Source organism: Ictalurus punctatus, chromosome 29 (genome assembly GCF_001660625.3).
Source record: "Ictalurus punctatus breed USDA103 chromosome 29, Coco_2.0, whole genome shotgun sequence".
Lineage (NCBI taxonomy): Eukaryota > Metazoa > Chordata > Actinopteri > Siluriformes > Ictaluridae > Ictalurus > Ictalurus punctatus.
The window spans coordinates 1,531,305-1,553,804 of NC_030444.2; the positions used below are offsets into that span (position 1 = coordinate 1,531,305).

At 44.7% G+C, this 22,500-nt stretch overlaps 1 protein-coding gene and 1 long non-coding RNA gene across 5 annotated transcripts in view; both read left to right on the forward strand.

The window, feature by feature from the left end:
• Nucleotides 1-1,371, forward strand: part of LOC128629386 (uncharacterized) — a 2,836-nt gene extending 1,465 nt beyond the window's left edge. Inside the window, exons 1-2 of the long non-coding RNA XR_008393752.1 lie at nt 1-811; nt 921-1,371. The exon at nt 1-811 is cut by the window's left edge and continues 1,465 nt beyond it. This is a non-coding gene — a long non-coding RNA (uncharacterized LOC128629386). The remainder of the gene's footprint in view (nt 812-920) is intronic.
• The window catches only part of fat1a (FAT atypical cadherin 1a), a 77,030-nt gene that overhangs the window by 33,911 nt on the left and 20,619 nt on the right, over nt 1-22,500 (forward strand). For all 4 annotated transcript variants that reach the window (XM_053677319.1, XM_047152139.2, XM_053677320.1 and 1 more), the window contains exons 5-10: nt 3,286-3,615; nt 4,264-4,474; nt 6,750-6,889; nt 14,985-15,260; nt 15,992-16,202; nt 18,266-22,333. In XM_053677319.1, the coding sequence (XP_053533294.1) occupies nt 3,286-3,615; nt 4,264-4,474; nt 6,750-6,889; nt 14,985-15,260; nt 15,992-16,202; nt 18,266-22,333 (5,236 nt within the window). The remainder of the gene's footprint in view (nt 1-3,285; nt 3,616-4,263; nt 4,475-6,749; nt 6,890-14,984; nt 15,261-15,991; nt 16,203-18,265; nt 22,334-22,500) is intronic.

The following is a 22,500-nucleotide window of genomic DNA, read 5'->3' on the forward strand; positions in this document are numbered from 1 at the left end:
CACACACACGAAAATGATAATTCCTCAAATGATAATGAGGCAACAAAAAACAACTCAATGATACATAATTATCAAATTATCACATTTTCTGCTCTGTAATAACCAAACCTATTTTTTATGGCCTATTTTTCTGGTTTTAGCACATAATAATAATTTTCCTCCTGACCATCTGGCACATTAATGGTGAAAAATTGTGAAAGGATAAAAAAAAAGGACCCTCCCAAATAAGGAGCGTTCGTGCTGTAGCACATTTATCCAGCAGATGGGAAAGGACTAAATTAACGTGGGGGAAAATCAGGTTTTAATAAGCACTCTGTAACACGCCGAGGCGCCTTCGACGGAAATGTTACGGTGTATATGTTTATAACCGAGTCCCAGCTTTCCACACAGCGTTCCGCTTTAATTCGTGTTTTCCCAGATCTGACTCATCAGTTAAAATTCTTGGAAGAGACGTTCGCATTCCTGCCTGCTCGGATCGGACCGGCGTCTCGTCGCAGGCTTTGACAAGATCGGATTTTTTTCCAGGCATTTTATCAGATAACATTTTTCTCTCTCGCTCTCTCTAAGTGCTGTACATTCTGGGTCAGATCTGGCGCTGATAGCGGGATGTTTTGTCTCTACGCGGTGTCTCATACTCATACACACATCTCGGTAATAATCAGTTCTACCATCCTCCCTCATCCTCCTCCAGCGGCGGACTAATTGGAGCGAGTCTGTGTTCTGAAATTTGTTTTTGTATAATTGATGTTTTGTCTCGCTGTAATTACGGATCTGGAGCTGCGTTTCCATAAAAGCGGGATTGACTGAGCTGGTGAACTCCCCACACACACACACACACACACACACACACACTGAATGGTTAGAAGTAACTTGGTTAATTAATATAGTTGAAAATAACCAGATTAATTAATCGTGTTCAGCTTGGAAAACAACAGATTTGGAAGACGACGGCACATTACGGCGTTAATCACCTTCCGAATCAAACGGTGTGTGACGAGCCTGATGGAGGAGCTGCTTACACACGCCGAAATGGCCGTGTTTGGACTTCCAGTTCTCCGTTTGTGTTTTGTTTTGTTTTTTTGACTGCTCCAGGGGCTCGTTCTCTAACTGAGATGTTGTATTAGCAAGAAAAAGTGTGCATGGGTATGTGTGTGTGGGTATGTGCGTGTGTGTGTGTGTGTGTGTGTGTGTGTGTGTGTGTGTGTTTCTGCAGACTGTTTATGCCCAGGTCCCTCCATTACGCCAGACCAAATGGTTATTTTCAGAAACCGCACAAATCTGAACATTGTCCTTTCACATAAAGATATGTTTAATAGGTTTATGAGTAAAGTCCAAAGGATTCACAGCCCATTATATAAAAGCCCCCCCCCCCCCCAAAAAAAATAAAAACCACATTAATTATATATTTTTATTCAGTTAATAAGCAAGAACACAGTATTTAAAATGCGACAGAACCTATAAATATGAATCCCGAACGTTAATTTCATTGTTCTCGTCTCTCGACGTCTAACACGTCTAACGAGGTTGCCACACCGATATAAGCACACATCTGTGAGTGTTAATACGCGCTACGACTTTCGGACGGTCGTTAAGTCTTTGTTTTTGTTTTTTAAAGTGCTGAGGACAACAAAAACTAACTCCGAAATGTAATAAAATCCAAAATAGCCGAGCGCTGCAAAAAGCCGAATTTAATAGGACGCATAGTTATAAAAATAGTTTTCAGTCGGTTTTAGTCATGCTGACCAAAAAAAAAAAAAAAAAAGAAAGAAAAGTTTTGTACTTCTGTAACTCTGTATCCTGTTCGGTTCGGCGCTTTGCGATGCTCGGCTGTTTTGGATTTTATTCAGTTTTTCCGCTCCGGAGGAATTTGATGTTCCCGTGGACTTGGGAAATACTAATCCATTGGAGTTGCTTTACATTACCTTATGTACATTGTGTCTTTGGGAACGTTGGAGTAATGTAAATGGAGTAAATTAAAAGAGTCATCCTCGAACCCCCGAAAACAGCACATAAACACCTGTTATTTTTAAGAAAACATCATTCAACGGGGTCCAATTAGTTTGCATCGCGTACTGGGTTTTTTTCTCTCTCGATTTTTCTCTTAGGTATTAGTACGCTCTCGCGGGACGAGGCAGTAGGGAAGGAGCTGTCACTCTGATGCTCTGAAGTGCATAACAGCTTTTTCATCTCACCTACCTCGGGGTCTCACTTATTGTAGCCGTGTGTCTCTGTAAAATATCTGACAGCTAATCACCCGGGGCATTGCTTCCATTTTGGCAGCCAGTTGAATTAGCGAAAGCTTCGTCAGGAGAAGCTGAGCAAGTGAGGGGGTTTTTGTGTGCGTGTGGGTGTGTGTGTGTGTGTGTGTGTGTGTGTGTGTGTGTCAGATCGATTCCGACCACGGACGTTTCACAAACGTTTTCAATCGGCTGCTCCTCTCGAGACCGTCATCGCGCAGACAGTCTATTATTGTCCCGTCGCTCACTTTCACAATTTGCTGCTCCCCGATCTTGTTTCCTCTCTAATTGGAAATGTCCAATTTGACACTAGATGTCTTCTGGGTTTTGAGGGTTATTTGACACGAGAGGGATCAAACGCACCCAAAAAAAAAAAAAAAAAGCCCATTTTGGCAGAATTACACATTAAGGGCTGGAAGTCCGAGTCCATTACTGAGAATTGTTCATGTTTCACCGGTTCTCGATGGACAGGGACTTGAGGACCTGTCCAATTACCGGGTGCTGAATTGGCCCGTGAACAAGTCACAGAACCGGGTATGGAGTGTAGTGATGTGGTAATAATGGAACCATCAAAATATCATTCGTTCATATCATATATCTGTTCTAATCATGTGGAGGTATGAAACTTACACTAGACGAGCAGGAAGACTTGTACAGGATCAGATAAAAAGGGAAGTGTACCTTTCAATGTGTGTGCCCTTATCAAGGGTACCTCGTACCATTAGATAGGGGGAAGATATAGTTAGGACTAACTTTTGAAATCAGATCTAAAGACAACTGTTGTATCTCAAGGGTGCATTTGTATTTGTACCTTTCATGGGGGGTTTAGGACACCGCTTTTTTTGACAGACCTCTCCCCTCAGATCTGTTGACCAAGCCTGGCACTCCCAACGTGGAGCATTAAGACCCTTCACTGCAACAATGTCTCGATCCATGAATGGACCATTTGTACCTTGGGAAACAAAAATATAGGATACCGCCAATAAGTCCAATGGTTTCCTCTCGACGTTCTAGTTTTAACCTTCCCCTTCGTCTTCTTCCTTGACAGATCACGGTGACGGATCAGGGCGTACCGGCCCGCTCCACCACGGTACGCGTAATCGTACAGGTGTTAGACGAAAACGACAACCGGCCCGTCTTCATGGAAAAGGTCTACAAAATCAAGCTGCCAGAGCGGGAGAAGGTCGAGAAGGAGCGTTCGACACGCCGAGAGCCAGTGTACCGAGTCATCGCTTCGGACCGTGACCACGGCTCCAACGCCGAGATCTCCTACAGCATCGAGGACGGAGACGAGCAGGGAAAGTTCTTCATCGAACCCAAAACTGGCCTTGTGTCGTCTAAGAAGGTCTCCTCCGCTGGTGAATACGACATCCTCACGGTGAGACCTAACGTGTTGTCTGAAAACTTTGCATCTGGCAAGAAGTGCTTTCCGTTGTGTTAAGTGTTAGTGTAGCGTTTGGACCAGACGGAAACCGGGATGTAGGTTCACACAGACTTGGTATTGGATAAGCGCGTCTCTGCCAGTATTTGATATGTTTCCTTACCATGTAGGACTGGATAATGTGATGATTTGATGATGATTACAGGTGCTGTACTAACTGGCAGTCAAGGTCATTTTGTACAAAACATTCCAGGTAGTCTTGTCCACCAAATTTTTTGTAAAGAATTGGGACTCTAATTGAACCGTGCTTATCAAAGGGGTCCAAGCACTTCACTTCCAGGGGCAGTAGTGGCTTGACGGTTAAGGCTCTGGGTTACTGATCGGAAGGTCGGGGGTTAAAGCCCTAGCACTGCCAAGCTGCCACTGTTGGCCCCTTGAGCGAGGCCCTTAATCCTCTCTGCTCCAGGGGTGCTGTATCATGGCATGCCCAAATTCTTGCCCAAATGCTTACATAGGCACCTTCCTCTGCAGTATTCGAAGTACTGTGTTACAGCCGATTGGCATATACCTCTTGGAAACCTTGACAAACGTAAATAATAAACGAGTTAATGAATTTGACGCTGAACCGTTCCGAAATGTTTGCAGATCAAGGCGGTGGATAACGGCCGGCCCCAGAAATCCTCCACTTGCCGCCTGCACATCGAGTGGATCCCCAAGCCGGAGCCGAGTGCCACGCCGCTGGCCTTCGACGAGAGCATGTTTTCCTTCAGCGTCATGGAGAGTGACCCTGTCTCCCACATGGTCGGGGTTATCACCATGGAGAACACGGACACACCCGTCTGGTTTGATATCACAGGTACAGACACGACGAAGTTCTCGAAGTACGTTACGCTTCAAAGCTGTTCTAACTCATAGCTTCGATTTCTGCGAACGAGTCTCTTGTAGCACGAGCATCTCGCTTAAACTTAAACCTACTCACCCCTTTTTTTTCTCTTCGTCTCGTTGATCTTTTCTAACCAACTGACAATCTGTTCTCTCTTTTTATGCTCCTCCTATACCTCCTCTCCTTCTCGTTTCTCTCTTCTGCTTGGAAGAAAACGCCGAGCCCAGCGAGGCGTTTCACGTCGTACAAGCTGCGTGCGACCTGAACTGCACGGCAGAAGGTATCCATCGCAGATCTCCACGGGATCTGTGATTGGCTTTAATTAAAAAGGTGTTGTGCTGTCCTGTGTGTCTCAAAGTCAAGACAAAGCAATGAAAATGCTACGTTTGGACTAGATGATGCGCTAGACTCAGCTTAGCCCTTTTATCTTCATAACAGCTTCTTCGCACCGCTCCATTGTCGAACATTTTCCTCTAACAGCACGCCCCGAAGTGCTTTACTCCCTCACGTACAGTATCGCCAAACTGTCTTGGACTTGGAAACAATTCTATATATTTTACTGTGTTTTAAACTTCGCTCTATAGTCATTTGTTCCCATTGTGCTTCTAAAATACGACATGGTGCGCACATTATCTCCCAGAAGCTTCCACCGGGGCATAAAAGCATTAGCATAAAAAAAAACAGTTCAGCTACTTAACCTCCTGGAGTGTTCTTTTGTGAATTATGAATGAATGAGTATATCAATATATCCTCTAAAAACGTTCCTTTAAGTGAGCACTCACTGCGAAGACGCTAACATCTCTACCAGTGAATGCAACATGAATAAAAGCAACATGGCTCACAGTTTTACTCACTTAAACCTCCTCTAGAAGCGAGGTTTCTGGCGTTCTCTGCTCTAAAATGTAGCTAATTAACGGTAGAGTGAAGCTAGTGTACTTCTTTCGACGTTTTCTTTCCTGTTTCTCATGCTACACGTTGCAGATGCAACATTTACGACAGCTAGCAACAACGTTAGAATAGTTAGCCATGCCTGAAAATTTTTTTGATTGGTCGGGTCTGTTAAGCGAAACTGTTAGCTGCTATAATTTACTGCTGTTTACTTAAGCGTTAGAAGAATGAGTTTGAAATGAGATCGAATTTGTGTAACGCTAGCAGGACGTTAGCTAGCCAGCTACGTATTGCTGAATACAGCTACTTTTATCTATTTATAATGAATTCAAAGCTTATCAACCAAACACAGTTGAAAACTTTTGGAGTATTCTCAAAAATGTCACCGCAGGTGCTCAGGTTATTTATGTTGTTATTGGTTTGTGCACCGAGAAGAGGTTTAGGCAGACAAACTAGCATGCTAATCTGTATGATAATTCTTAACCGTGTTTTAACGGCTTAACGGCTTTTAAATTTTAAATTCTTTAAGTCACACGAAAGGACTTCCCAGTGCGTGAGGAGGTAATTGATTGTCTTTCTCAGAGACGAACATGCGGAATTTATGGAAACTAATAGCACATGTGTGTAACGTTTGCTTATGCTAACCGAACCTGAGTGAAAACTCAATTTTAGCTAGGCTAAGTGCAGTAGTAAACGTATAGCCGAGTGTTTTCATTGCAAAAGGCGCATGCTCTTCTGAATTCATCTCCATTGTACTGTTGTATATTGGTGTGTGTATTCGTATATTATATTTCTATTTGTTTGTTTGTTTGTTTGGTTGGATTTTTTTACTAAGTTCTATAGTGTTTTATTTCCTGTATGTGTAATTTCCTTCCACCATCGTCACATATCACACGTGGATAAAGCCCAAGGTTTAGGTGTTGAACTAAACTGGGAAATTCCCCAAAGAAAATCAATCCCCGTCAGAATCCGGGCTTAATCCGGGTCTGGGGAAGCGATCCATCGCTGCTTTTCCCAGAACCCTTTGCAGCCTCGTTGTGATTTCCTAATGTGTTTTGTTATCGGCGATCTTCGGAAGGTAAATCCTCTGCGCGGAGTTTTTCTAATTACTCTATCTCTTTGAACGTTTAATTACATGTTAACGTGCACGTGCTGCTGTGGGATCTGTGGCATCTGAAAACCGTCTCGCCCTGGTGTTAAATACGGTATTAACAGTCAAATCGTGGTTAGAATTCTGTGGATGGATACGGGTTCGAACCTTCTGATGAGTTTTCCATTCAGAAGAAGAAGTTCTTGTGATTAGGTTGTACAGATAAGCTTAAGGGTTAGTTTGAAGGTTCTGCTCTGGTTTTCCGTACAGGCGGGAACTCGGACAGCCGTTTCGATGTGGGAAAAGCGAGCGGGACGCTGATGGTGGCGCGGCCGCTGGACGCCGAGCACAAATCCAACTACAACCTGACGCTGGAGGCTACGGACGGCACAAACACCGTCAGCACACAGGTGAGAGGAACTGGTGTTTATGCAGAGGGAGCGGCTGTGCGTGTGTGTGTTTGTGTTGGAGCCGTGTTGTGAATGTTTAACGACGCTGAAAGGCAGACTGGATTCTTCAGAATCAGCCTGTGTGTGTGTGCTGAGACAGTGGTCAGGTGATTCCAGAGCTCAGAAATTCCTCACATAGCCACACGGATTGGGCCTGACGCCAGGATTAGACTAGCTTCAGCAGAGCGGGATATGGTTTCCAGACGTTCTCCTAACGTTCCCAGAATGTTCATTCTGTACATGTCTTTACACAAACATTCAGCTTGCTCCCTGAAAATTCCATAAAAACAGCTCTTCCAACATTCTTGCATTATTCCACAAACGTTCCTCAAGCATTCCCGGACAAATTCCACAAGTGTTCCTTAAATATCCCATAAGTGATATTCCTCAAAACATCAATTCTAATGTTTTCTTGGCGTTCTCCCGACGTTCCCAAGCTGTTCTTTTAATTGTGTCCAAAAATGCTTTATAAATCATTCCCTAAGCATCAACCTTAAACATGAATGTTCTCTAAAGCCGTTCCCCAAACCGTTCCCCCGTTAGTTCTCCAAATGTTAGTTCTCCAACTAAATCCTTTATAGGTTCCCCGAGCGTTTAAATGCGGCACCGACGTCCTCGTAACGTTCCTGAAATGTTTCTGATTTGTTCCCCCTTTGTTTTTTTCCACAAACGATCACCATCACCAGATGTTCCTAAGTGTTCCATAAACATACCGAAAACCTCCTTAAATATAAACATTCCTTCTACTGTTTTCTTCACGTTCTCCTAACATTCCCAAAACATTCCTTAAATACGCTTTCAATTTTCTCACAAATGGTTTTCTAAACGTTTCCTTGAAAACATTCCCCTAGCATTATCCTGAAGCCTGAAGCGTTTCCTTCAAATGTTCCTCAGCTTGTTCTCCCGATATTCCGATATACTTCCGGAATATTTTTTTTCTGTAAATGGGAACGGTGTCAGAAATGTACCTTAAATCTCTTGAAGTCTTCCTCAGGTCAGATCGCAATTCTCCAAACGTTAGCCGCGTTTCCATCCAAGTTGCGGATTTAACGTGTATGCGAAAAATTGGAATATCGCACCGATCATTCGCGAATGAAGCACCGTTTTTCCGCCATTTTGACTTTTCTGAGCCAGTTATCCGATCACATGATTTGTTGAGTCACATGATCCATGATTATTGATGCGCATTGAGGAATTGATTTGGTAAATGTGTTTCCATCGTGATTTATGTGTGTAAGTTCGTAGATTTTATTCGCATCTGGTGTTTCCATCCAGCGTTTTTTAAAAAAAACAATACATTTCAATGCGATATCCCAAAATTTGCATGAAAATACTGTACTGTACGTGGATCTAAACAATGCTAGCGTCCCCCGAAATATTAGTTAATTGTTCTTCTAACATTCTCCAAAAACATCCTTCAATCATCCTTTTAAGATTCTCAACGTTCCCTAAATATTCTCCTAACTCCCCGCAAACGTTCCTTTAACGTTCTTCCAAATGTTCCTTAAGGACTTTTTCGAACACGGAACCTTTCTCTAAATGCTCTCTTAAAACGTTCTCCAAAGGTTGTCCTCCTAACGTTCTCTACATTGGCTGATGTTTTTCTTCAGCCAATGTAGGGGGGGGGGGGTTGGCTTCGGCTTCTGGATTCTTCCGTTGTCTCATTCCTTGAGCATGTGAGGAGGATGTCTGGCTCTCTGCTCCAATAACTTTTATCTCTATTTCTCTCTCTCTCTCTCTCTCTCTGTCGGTCTTTTTCACCACCACTCCATCAGTATATCTTTCTGTTTGTCTTTTGGTGTATCTTCTTGTTTCCTACCTTTAGAGAACCTGAAGAATGCTAGAAGTTTCTGTTTTGTTTTTGGCTTTGGTGGAGAGTGCAAAAGCAACTTCATGTGATCAGGAGCCAGGGGCGGTGACATAACACATTTAGCCGCATCGTTGCAGTCTGTTAGCGCGTCTCCTCTGTGCCGGCGTGCTAATCTGAGAGGCATTGTTGGAGACTCGGAGCCTTCACCCCAAATCAGTTACAGTCATCACACACACACAAACACACAGCGTGTAGACTTTAGCTGTCCCGCCGCTTGCTTGTGTAAGACCGTGTCCTCCGGTCCTCGAGCTTTGTGTCCGTCTCCACTTTCTCCAAAAGACGCCAAAGATATTAAATTCCCAGAGAGTCTGAACTAGGAATTCACAGCATGGACGGAATATCATACCGTGATCATATTGCGATGAACTGTCGTTGTCTTAGGCTTTGTGTTGGATGGAGAAAGTTCGGCAAAGCCAAAATAATCTGCCTAAAAGTTCCCGGCATTTGTGTCCCAATTATTATCAGTTGTTAAATATTCCTCAATTCATTACCCAGATGTTCCTACATGTTCCTTCAGACATTCCTTCTGACGTTTGCTCTCCTGAAACATTCCCAAACTGTTCCTTTAACGTTCTCCAAGAATGCGTTTCATAAATTCCATTGAAAACTCGCAACTTTTACACGTTCTCACTTCTCACAAACGTTCCTCAAGCAACCTCTAATTTGTAGCCCCAGAGTTCCGTGAACATTCCCCGGTGTTCTGTAAACATACTGAAATTTTCCTTGAATGTTTTTTTTAACGTTCCCACAACATTCCCCAAAACTGTTCTTTAATTTTTCTTTAAAAATCTCTTCTATACATCATCAGTATACAGTATACCTCAAACGTCGCTCGGTTTCGTCTCCTAACGTTCCGCTATCGTTCTTTAAACGCTCCCCAAACATTCACGGAATATTCCACGGAAATCCTACATTCCTCATGCTTCCCGTTGGTTAGTCAGCTAGCCAGCTGTACAAATTGTGTTATGGTACGTACGAGTTGTTTGTTATGTAAAAAGCTCGTTGGCAGCTCTGAAATTTACTTTACATTCGTACCTAATCAGAAAAGGTGCACCATATGAATTAATATCACACACACACACACACACTCGTATCCGCATCACGTTGATGTAGTGACAGGAAGTCGGTGTCATGCTGTCTTTCCGATATTGATTGACGTGTTTGTTTGTGACAGCTCAGGGGTTTAGTTTTCTGGGTTTTTTTTTTTTTTGTTCCAGTCACCTCTTGCTTTTCAACACTCCGGCCCATTAGCGTCTTTTGTGCTCGCCTCACGTCCCTGTCAACACGTCCTGATATCTCGCGAGCTGCTCAGCAGGTGTGTACTGCAAATATTTGCACTTGCATTAATAAAGAGCAGCAGCGGCTGGAGACACGAGAGGAAATAAAGGCTTGATAAGAACTGCAGGCGTGCAACGTTTTTGTTAGAATATATATAACAATATATACACAATATATATTATTCAAATAGTGCAAGATAACGTGAGAACCTTGTGCACCATTTGGGTTTGTTTACTGTTTAAAGACAACCTGCAAATAAAACTTCCTTGTTTGTGGAATCTGTAAAAATCATGTTCCCCTCCCCCACATGGTCACATTTCACCTCGCCCTTCCCCTCACCACACCCAATCACGTTTCACCTCCCACTCCACCACACCCAATCACGTTTCACCTCCCACTCCACCACACCCACTCACGTTTCACCTCCCACTCCACCACACCCAATCACGTTTCACCTCCCACTCCACCACACCCAACCACATTTCACCTCCCACTCCACCACACCCAATCACGTTTCACCTCCCACTCCACCACACCCACTCACGTTTCACTTCCCACTCCACCACACCCAATCACGTTTCACCTCCCACTCCACCACACCCACTCACGTTTCACTTCCCACTCCACCACACCCAATCACGTTTCACCTCCCACTCCACCACACCCAATCACGTTTCACCTCCCACTCCACCACACCCACTCACGTTTCACCTCCCACTCTATCACACCACACCCAATCACGTTTCACCTCCCACTTCACCACACCCAACCACATTTCACCTCCCACTCCACCACACCCACTCACGTTTCACCTCCCACTCCACCACACCCACTCATGTTTCACCTCCCACTCCACCACACCCACTCATGTTTCACCTCCCACTCCACCACACCCACTCATGTTTCACCTCCCACTCCACCACACCCAATCACGTTTCACCTCCCACTCCACCACACCCAACCACATTTCACCTCCCACTCCACCACACCCACTCACGTTTCACTTCCCCCTCCTGAATTGCCTGAGTTTGCCTCAAGTGCCGATGGTGTTGCACGAGGCTAGTTCGTCCTCCACAATCGACCAGCATGGCCACGTTTGTTTTGTCCTGATCAATAAATCCAAAGCCCCCACTGTTTCTAATGAGAGAGATTTTGCTTTAGCGACACAGTCGGCACTGCAAAAGTGCCGCCTCGAGCTGAACGATAATATTAAGTACCGAATATCGTGATATATCGTAAAAACAAACGATTGCCTCAGGCCTAGTTTCTGTTTTTCTTCTGCGTGACAAGTCGAACCTGGAGGATTAGGAGACGCTCTTAACGTCCTCGTGCTCTAAATCTCACGTCATGCGCTTTGAATTGTTTCTTTTCTAAAAACAGCGCGAGATAAGCAGATTAAAGTCGGAATTCGCGCTGTACGTCTTCGGTGTGTCTAACACGTCTTTGTTCGTCCCAGCGGTAAACACATCTTCGGTTCCAAATCCGTGTTCTGCCCCGGCTGCTTTTCCCCCATCGCATACCGACGGCGTTGGGTTATATGTTCTGCCTGTGATAAGGCAGAACCCCGGCACTGCCCTGATTTTGTTGTTTTTGTCGTCTTTTTTTGTTTCTCGTTAAAGCACAGGATCTGGGACAGCGAGTGGATTACGATCAATTTAATGCCATTTTTTCCCAGCGGGAGATAAAAGCAGTGGCGGAAGAGAATATCTCTCTTAACGGTTCTATTTTAAGTGTCCTGAGACATAAACGGTGTGTGTGTGTGTGTGTGTGTGTGTGTGTGTGTGTGTGTGTGTGCTGAACCTTTAAAGGAATCCTGTATTTTCCAGACTCTCTGTACTGCATCAGGGAGAATAGCTTTTAAGCTATTTTTCCTATTCTGAGAATTTCACGTTAAATCTGTTGACCTGAAACTCGCGTGTAATGGACGTCTAACGGTTGGTCAACGTTTGAAACATTTCAAATGCACAACAATAGAACGCAAACTCACGTGTACAGCAGTTACGCTGGAGCGGTGGAAGCCAAGTGGATGAAGTCTAATCTAACCGAAGCTGTGCTAGTTTCTTTGCTAGCATCTCTTCACGCACGTTTTCACTGTTATTAGCGAGAGATTGATTTGTACAGTAATATGTCAAAGCGATGTTTAGTCATTTAAAAGGCTTTTAACATTGTAATAATTCTACATCGAGTAGCCCTGACAATGAGCATGGTCCTCAGAACAGAAGCTAGCTTCTAGCTAGCATGACTCAGCGAAATCAGTGCAGCTTTACTTAGCTAACAAGCTCTGTATTAAGCTAACGATTGTTAAGGATCTTGTCGTTGTACATACCCAAACGTTAGCCTGGATGTCCGCCAGCCAGGATGTGTTGCTTAGCACGACTAGAATTTTGCGAGTAATGTGTGAGGACGTCTTAACAAAGCTGTGCAGGGTTTTTAGCAGTACACGGAAAAGTAGTCCCGGTTACCTTTAGTAACTTTGCTTAAGTTTCTATGCCACTCGTGTATACTGCTAACCTTAGCATAACCTTAATCCTAACCTTAACGTAGAGTTCCACCTTCTCTGAACGGAATCGTTACACAGATTTAGAGCTTCGTTTACAAACCCCCGGTAAAAAGTTTATGAATAATTCGAATTTTTTCTTGAATGCGTTATTGAAGGAGTTCGTCAGCTGTCCTTAGACTGCACGTAGGCTTGCATTGTGAGCGAGTTTGACATAAACAGGTTGTGTGTCGTTTTTCTCAACACACACACACACACAACACAAACAGGTTGAAAAATGCTGGAGTATTCTTTTAATGCAGTGGTTAGGAGGTTAGTGTGTTTGTGTGTTTGTGTGTGTGTGTGTGTGTGTGTGTGTGTGTGTGTGTGTGTGTGTGTGTGCCCTGGAGGGATTTGTCTTTCTGGATTCAGTATGATGGTCCTCAGGGATGAACCGTTGCACACACACACACACACACACACACACACATTCCACTGTGCTGCATACCACTGTGGGTACCTCACAGACAGGAGAGCAGCCAGACAAACTCCTCCACCCTTCCCCCGTCTCTCTCTGTCTGTCTGTCTCTCTCTCTCTCTCTGTTTCTCTCTTTCTCCCTGTCTGTGTCTGTCTCACAGTTTTATTCCTCCATTTTCCACTCTCACATTTCCCTCTCTCCCTACTTCATTTCCTCGCCAGTCTAACCATCTGTCTCTCTGTCTCTCTCTCTCTCTCATTCTCTCTCTCTCTCTCTCTCTCTCTCTGTCTATCTCTCTCTGTCTATCTCTGCTGCCAAGCTACTTTTATCTGCTGTCATCACATCCAGCCAGCTAATATGGGCTTCCCTTATTGAGAGCACTGGATCCAATATGGCCGCCCACTGGGGAGGGGGGTTGTGGCTGCATGGCCTGATGGTATGTTGTTCAGCCCCTCAGAGCCGAGTGGAGTGAACGAAGGAGGGACGTTTTGTCTTCTTCTGGCACTTTATAAAAACAGGCCAGCTCTACCGGGATACTAGTTTGTGCCACACACACACACACACACACACACTTTCTCTCTCTCTCTCTCTCTCTCTCTCTCTCTCTCTCTCTCTCTCTCTCTCAGTGGTCTACGCTCTAGCACCTCTCTGATGTCCCTGCATATTATTTTCCCTCACAGCACAGCCACAGTCATTTGTACAATCTAATAAAGCATTTCGCACTGCGCTAGTTTCTTCCATGCTAGTTTTTTTTTTTAATATCTCCCTACTAGCTACGTAGCATCTCTGCTAACGCCCATATAAGTACAACGTCACTTGTGACTATCACTGCATACTGAAAAAGCTATGAATATTGCCGCAGTGCTTATTGTGTTATCGTGTCTCCACGCGCCTGCTTTTGTTTTGTTTTGCCCTGTCAGTGACCAGGTTACACCGTCAGCTCTCGGATAATTACGCCACCATCTCCGCTTTGACATTTAACTCCGTTCGGCTGTTTTTATAACCGTTAACGAAACACAGCCTTTTACGTTAATGTAGGCGAGCGACTTTTGGTATTTACAGAAAGATGATGTCAATCCGTAACATTTTCCCAGCGCTACCGACCCAAGCGCTCATCTCGGGGTTAGACTGGATTTCAAATATCAAAGCGCTTTATTCGCTTGACTTAGCAGCAATGCTAAAAAAAAAATGTTAAAGTCTGATTGCTTCAGTCTGATTAGCAAGGCCTAAACGCTGCTTCTGTTTTAGGGTTGAATGATACGGACTAAATATCATACTGATATTAATTTGCGACATGTTGTGAGTGCGGTAGCGTAGAGGTTATTACAGTCTCATTGGTGAAGCCTCGATGTTAATGGGGAATGTCTGTTGTTTGAACCTCAGCGGTTTGCTTTCAGAGTGAATGAACTCATCTCGCACAATATGCGCAGGCTAATCATTATAAAAAATGACCGTCTACATTAATAGTCAGACTGCAGCCACACAATATATCGTTGGCGCAATCCTGGGGTACTTTAACAATCCAGATTTTCAGCTTCACGCTAGCTAGCTAGCATAACGGGCATTTTAGTGTAGCAGCTAGAATCGCTTTACAGCGCCTGCGTTATATTATCAGCCATTTTGTTCATTTTAACAAGTAGGAAGTGCTTTGTGGTGTAGTGCCCATCACCTGAATAGGCATTAGCACAACAAAAACCTAGCTAGTACTGAAGCATAGAAATGAGGCTAATAATACTATTACAGTAACAATAAGAGTCTTGTGTAGCTTTCAGAGATGCGTTGAAATTGAAAATGGCAGCACTTCTGCAAAGGGCGATGTTGTAAAATGATTCCTAACCTAAGCAATATCAAAGACATGCAGCTAGCTAGCAAGAAAGTGTAGAAACTAGCACAACATAACTAGAACAAATGCGAGTATGAGGCAGTAAATCTTGCTCGTGTTCCTCCCGCCAGGTCCTCATCAAAGTGATCGACACCAACAACCACCGGCCGCAGTTCTCCCAGCCACGGTACGAGGTGAGCGTGCCCGAGGACGCGGCGCCCGACACCGAGGTGCTACGCCTGAGCGCCACCGATCAGGACGAGAAGAACAAACTGACGTTCACGTTGCTGAGCAGCACCGACCCGTTCAGCCTGCGCAAGTTCCGCCTGGACCCGGGAACCGGAGCGCTGTACACAGCCGAGGCTCTCGACCACGAGGCCATGCGCCAGCACACGCTCACCGTCATGGTATGACCTCGTCTTTCTCTGTGTGTGTGTAGAGAAATGAGAAAACGAGATTACAGAGCTGTGTGCGTACTTACTGGAAAGATTTATGAGCGAAATAGAAGTTATAGAAAGAAAAACAGCGAAGACGAGGAACGTTTCGTTTTTCTCAGTTAATACGATGCCGTAAACAAATCCTGGCGTTGCAAATGCACTGGTTTTAATCATGAAATGTGAGTGCTTTTTTTTTTGCACGGGGGTTAAATTAGAGACGTATGAGGCTATTACAGTGAAACGAACTCGCAGACGGTTTGTGGTCCAGAAGTTCTGATTGATTTTGTTTGTTCTTAATTAGTTCAATTTGTTTCTTGTATTTGGGAAGCTGTAGATGTGTGTGTGTGTATGTGTGTGTGTGTGTGTGTGTGTGTGTGTGTGTGTGTGTGTATCATGTGGCGGTGTTTATTTAGTTATTTAGTTGAATTGATTTGTCGTCATTATTTGAGATGTCGAGTCAGTCGTGCGTCGCCTCACCTGATGTTCTCTCTGGGTTTGTTTGTCGCTCTGTTCGCAAGCCATCCGTGCATGTCTCTGAGAAATAATTGTAAAAAAAAAAAAAAACAACAGCATTTTGTTTTTAAAACGCTTTATGTTCTCAGGGGTGTATGATGGGTTTGTTAACTACATTAACTACATTATTATGAAGAAACAAAATGGCCGTCCGCACGTTTTGAACCTCTCTTCCTTAACTTTCTAAGGTGCGAGACCAGGACATTCCAGTGAAGCGGAACCTGGTGCGAGTGATCGTCAGAGTGGAGGACGCTAATGACAACGCGCCGTGGTTTTTCGGAGCGCCGTATGTGGCGCGCGTGTTCGAGTCGGCCGCTGTCGGTTCGTCCGTGCTGCAGGTCGCCGCTTTGGATAAGGACAAAGGACGGAACGCTGAGATCGTCTACAGTATCGAATCAGGTGATTATTAGTTTTTTTTTTCAAGTGAAAAGCATCACTTAATGTCAACTTTTTATTATTATTATTATTATTATTATTATGCATACTGCACAAGAAAATTATATCAGAGACCTTCAGTGCTACATCACAAAAGGTATGGGGGCTACGGTGGCTTAGTGGTTAACACGTTTACCTCACACTTTCAGGGTTGGGATTTTTAGTCCCGCCTCCGACCCTGTGCGGAGTTTGCATGTTCTCCCTGTGCTTCAGGGGTTTCCTCGAGATCGTCAGGTTGCAAGTTCAAATCCCTGGCCTTCAGTAAAACCTCTGAATGTTTTCTGGGGACCAACCACTCGGAGCCCTCAGTGCACATCTTCCTTTATTGTCGAGATATAAGACGAATCAGTTTCCCACTCGGAGATAAAAGTTCATCAAATTAAATGAAAGCTAAACGGCCACAGGAGTCCAGAAGCTGCAGCGATTTCTCTCTTGCCGCTCTTGCGAAGCCGTAGAACAGAGGAATAAAAGACCTACGGAGCTAAAAGAGCTGGCTATGGAGCCACATAGTTATATTTCAGTAGTAATCACTTTAATTCCAAACCATTATAACGATAGCCATCAATTATAAATCGGCCTTGCGTACGCGCTCTCGGTTTTTCTAGCGATTGTCTGATGAAATATTAAAGCACCAACCCTTTCTCTCGTGACTTTGGCGAATGTCTCCTTACACGGTTTCGATTCGTGCGGAGCCCAAGAAGCCGTTTTATAGCGATCACGGGTTCTGTAATTCGACGACTAACCCGAACATCTTTCGAGTGGAATAAATGATCCTGAAGATGTTTTGAGAAGCCACGAGAACATTGGTTCTCTTTTACATCGAAGAACAAAGGTGTTGTGTGTTACATGACGCGGTAAACAGTTACTGGAATGGAAAAATCCTGGTTTTGATTGTCAGCTTCTTGCAGGTTATAAGCACTGTTTACCTTCAAACAGGTGGAATCGTTTGAAATTCTTTGTCAAAGAGAACGTTGGGTTTATGTCCTGGCAGCTTGTGTTTATGGGCTTTAAATTTGAAACGGTTCGGAGTGCATGAGGTGACGTGCTTTGACAGACCCCGAGCGGCAGGCAGAGCATTCCTGTCATGTTGCCCACATTTTCCTTTGTGTCTCTGTCCATAAAGAGCAGAGAACCAGCGAGAGATGAGAGTGGGAGAGTTTACGTGTCCCTTCCAGAGGTCTCCAACCCACCAGGCTCTCAATCTGAGAAAGTGAGAAGATGTCATGTAGAGAGACGGAGAAAAAAAAACCCCGAAGAGGCGGGAGGGAAGAAAGCCGAGTGACCAAGCGAAGGATACATAACGAGGGATAGCAGAGTGGGGAGACAGAAAGGAAAAAAAGACAGAGACAAATTAAAGAGGATTGTGAAGCATGCAGTAGGCTGGTGGTTTCCTCCCTTTTTCATTTCCCATTATTGTTGTCTTAATAAATAGCCAGTGTTTGGACAGCAGAGCGGGGATGTTTCTCTGGGATGTCGAGAACGCACATTTTTGAAGCGTCGCGCATGACTTAATCTAACTGGAGCGTAAAGTCCAGAGAGTCAGTGCTACTCATAAACCACCACATAGACCCTTGTGTGTCATGAAAAGTGAAAATGCTTTATTTTAATCTGATTTGTTTTAACGTAGCGCTGAAGGTCAGCTAAATATTCATCTGTTGTCTATAAAAAAATATTAAGAGACCACTTTTGCGAAAAGGAAATCGCCAAGAAAAAAAGACCTATCTGATGATACAACGCATGGAAAGTTTTATTTAAATGTCACATTTTCAACCTCAATCATATTCAATGGGACACGAATTATGGTAAAAGAAAACAAACAAGCAAAAAAAACAACAACTGATGCTTGTGAGGGTGTTCGATAATGCATGACATGTCATTAATATGCCCATTGAGTTTATTTAAATGCGTAGTCAAGAGTCACAAAATATATAAAGGTACAGTTTAGTTGCCTGAAAGAATAAAAGAAATCAATACTTTAGCCAAGCATGGTAATATACAGCTTCTGTTTTATTGCCTCTCTTCTGCAGGAAACGTAGCTAATTCATTTGCCATCGATCCTGTCCTCGGGACCATCGCTGTGGCGAAAGAGCTGGACCGAAGCAACAACAATCACTTTGAGCTGACGGTGAAAGCTACAGATAGAGGAAGTCCACCCCTTAGCGCTACAGCGACTGTTGACGTCGCGGTTACTGTCTCGGACAACGCTGTACCTAAATTCTCGGAGAAAGAGTTTTCTGCTGAGATCAGTGAAACTGCGCTTCCTGGAACTTTCGTAAGTCTGGTTACAGCCACCAGCCAATCGTCAGTCTTCTACCAGATCAAGGAAGGAAATGTGAATGGGGCGTTTGACGTTAATCCCAACTCTGGAGTCGTTGTGACTCAAAAGGCTCTGGATTACGAAAGCATTCCGTCCTACACACTAACCATTCAGGGTTCCAACATGGCTGGCCAAGCTAGCAATGCTACACTTCTGATTCACCTGAAGGATGAAAACGATAACGTGCCAGTTTTCATCCAGGAGGAGTTTACCGGGATAGTTAGTGAGTCGTCTCCTGTGAATAGTGTGGTCCTCACTAAAGACAGCACTCCTTTAGTCATCCGTGCTTTAGACATGGACCGGGATGCAAATGCTAGGCTAGTCTACCAAATTGTGGAACCGTTTGCCCACAATTACTTTGCCATTGATTCTAGCACCGGAGCGATAAGAACCACAACCGAGTTGGATTATGAACGAAAACCTGTTTTCAGATTCACAGTTCAAGTACACGACATGGGAATCCCACGTCATTTTGCTGAGAAGGCTGCCAATGTGACCATCGAAGTCGTAGACGTCAATGACTGTCCACCAGAGTTTAGCCAGGACGTATATGAGGCGACAGTTCTAGTGCCAACATATAAAGGTGTGAAAGTCATCGCAGTGAACGCGACTGATGCCGACTCGGGACCGAACGCTAGACTCCTCTACTCGATTGCAGAGGGCAACATCGGAGACAAGTTCAGAATGGACCCACTCACAGGGGTCGTTACTATTCAAAATGTCACCCAGTTGAGAAGTAGGTATGAGCTGAAGGCTAGGGTGTCTGATGGCAGGTTTTCCAAAATGGCGTCAGTGAAGATCAGCATTCGAGAGAATAAAGCAAGCAGTCTGAAGTTCACTCAGAACTCCTACAAGGCTTTTGTACAGGAGAACTCCTTGGAAAAGAAAACTCTGGCTGTCATTGCTGCTGTAGGAAACCAAGTGAACGATCCTCTGTTTTATGCCATTTTAAACCCGGATAAAAGGTTTGAGATCAGCCGTACCTCTGGGGTTCTCTCGTCGACTGGCATACCCTTTGACCGTGAGGAGCAGGACGCTTATGACATTGTAGTAGAAGTGACCAGAGCGGACAAGTCGTCCGACATGGCTCACGTTCCTGTAAGGGTAACCGTCGAAGACGTCAATGACAACCCACCCATGTTTGTCAACCTGCCTTACCACGCACTGGTTCAGAAGGATGCCGAGGTGGGCCAAGTCATTAGACAAGTAACTGCCATGGATTTGGACACAGAAAATAACGCTGATGTAAGATACCGTCTACAGGAACTAAACGAATACATCCAGATAAGTGCTATAGGTGAACTTTCACTGAGAAAGTCCTTCGAGATGGACTCAGTGGACTCAGAGTTTATGGTCACGGTTGTGGCTACAGATGGCGGCGAACCACCATTGTCAGCAACCGTTGAAGTGCCTATAACTGTAGTGGATAAAGCCATACCAGTGTTTGAAAAACCTTTCTACAGTCTTGAGATCCCTGAGAATGTACAGTTACACATTCCCATTATCCATGTACAGGCTAGTCATTCAGAAGGGCCAAGGGTAGTGTACACCATCACAGAGGGCGATCCTTACAATCAGTTCTACATCAACTTCAACACAGGAGTTATTCAAGTGGTTCAGCTTCTTGATTTCGAGACACATCCTGCTTATAAGTTAAGTGTAAGAGCCACAGATTCGTTGACTGGTGCCAAGGCTGACGTATTTGTTGACATAATCTTAGAGGATGTGAATGACAACCCACCTGTGTTCCTAGCCAAGTCTTATAACGCTAGCCTTTCCGAAGCCTCCGTCATCGGCACCGCGGTAGTGCAGGTATCCGCCATTGACTCCGACACAGGTAACAACAAACTTCTGTTCTACCAAATCGCCAACAATGATGAAAACTCTGAATATTTTACAATCGATCGTGACACTGGTACGATCTGGACCGCACACATGCTAGACCATGAGGAGAAAACGCAACACAAGCTAACAGTCAGAGCTGTCGACGGAGGAGTTCCAGCGCTTTCCAGTGAAGTCACTGTGATGATTGATGTAATAGATCTTAACGACAATGCTCCTGTGTTCTCCCAGAAGATTTATGAAGCGTCCATCAGCGAGCTGGCTCCCCGTGGCCATTTCGTGACACAGGTTCAGGCTTCGGATGCTGACAGCTCTGATAGTGCAAAACTCGAGTTTTCAATCTTGTCAGGAAACGAGGAGCAGAACTTTGTCATAGACATAAAATCTGGAGCAGTTGTGATTTCCAATCACAGGAAGCCGCACATGGAGCCCCTGTATAGCCTTAACGTTTCCGTGTCCGACGGCGTATTCAGGAACTCTGCTATTGTGAAAATTACCGTCAACGGTGCGAACTTCCACGGTCCTTCCTTCCCTCAAGTCGACTACATAGTCGAGCTTCTAGAAAACTCTGCAGTCGGAACATTAGTGGCAGAGGCTCCGGCGTCGGACGAAGACGCGGGTACATATGGACGAGTCACATACCACATTGTGAATGATGTCGCTAGAGACAAATTTTCTGTAAATGAAGATGGTGAAATTTTTACCTTGGAGAGCCTTGATCGCGAGAATGCTTTGGAGAAAATCATTCAGGTCTCGCTGATGGCAAAAGATGGTGGCGGGAAAGTAGGATTCTGCACCATCAACGTGATCCTGACCGACATTAACGATAATTCCCCGCAGTTTAGAGCTGCAGAGTACAAAGTCAACATAGGATCAGATGTTCCTCGAGGAACAACGGTGGTTAAAATTGCCGCTTCTGACATGGACGAAGGCAGCAATGCTGACATAACCTACACTATCGAAGCAGACACAGAAAACGTATCTGAGAACTTTGAGATCCACCCACTCAGTGGCGTCATCGTGACGAAAGAGAGTCTCATTGGATTAGAAAATGAGCTCTATGCTTTCCTTGTACGTGCAAGGGATGGTGGTAACCCTTCAAGATCCTCTGTTGTCCCTGTCTATGTTAGAGTACTTGCCCCAGAGGTCAAAGTGCCAAAGTTTGTAGAACCATACTATAGGTTTGCCATTGAAGAAGATCGTCCTCTAGGGTCACAAATTGACATGATTCAGGCAGAGAGCAGCCAGCCAGTGTTCTACAGTCTAGTAAAAGGTAATACCCTAGAGAGCAACAAAGATGAGGTTTTTGAGATTGACCGTGACACAGGCGCGCTGAAGCTGGTGAAGAAACTGGACCATGAGAGCACCAAGTGGTATCAGTTCACTCTCCAAGCGCACAGTGACCATGAAGGGAATGAAATCATCTCTTCTGTGGATGTTAACATCCAGGTCAAGGACGTAAATGATAACAGTCCGTTCTTTGAGTCAGACCCTTATGAAGCTGTCGTGGTTGAGAATCTCCCTGGAGGCACCTCGGTGATACAGGTGAAAGCAATGGATCTGGACTCAAGCACCAATGGGCAGGTGAGCTACAGTCTGGATCCTGTCCAGGAAACAGAGGTCATAACAGAACTGTTTGCTGTTGATAGCGAAACAGGCTGGGTGACCACGCTGAAGGAACTGGACCGTGAGCAGAGAGACAAGTACACCGTCTCAGTCCTGGCCACTGACCGTGGAGATAAGGTTCAACTTACAGTGAGCACCAAAGTGGAAGTAACGGTAGCCGACGTGAACGACAACCCGCCCAGATTCACAGCAGAGATCTACAAAGGCACAGTGAGCGAAGACGACCCCCCTGGTGGAGTGATTGCCATCCTCAGCACAACCGACACAGACTCCGAGGACATCAACAAACAAGTCGAATACTTTGTTACAGGTATGCAAAAGTCCTAAAGCACAGCTAGACGCCATTTCCGTTGTTGGTATCTAAACATTTCCGGTTGTCTGTCAACCTACTGAAACCGCTAATTCAGAATATTGCTAATCTACAAGCAGTCAATTATCCTGCACTAATAACAGCTCATCACTGCCGAGCCACTTAAA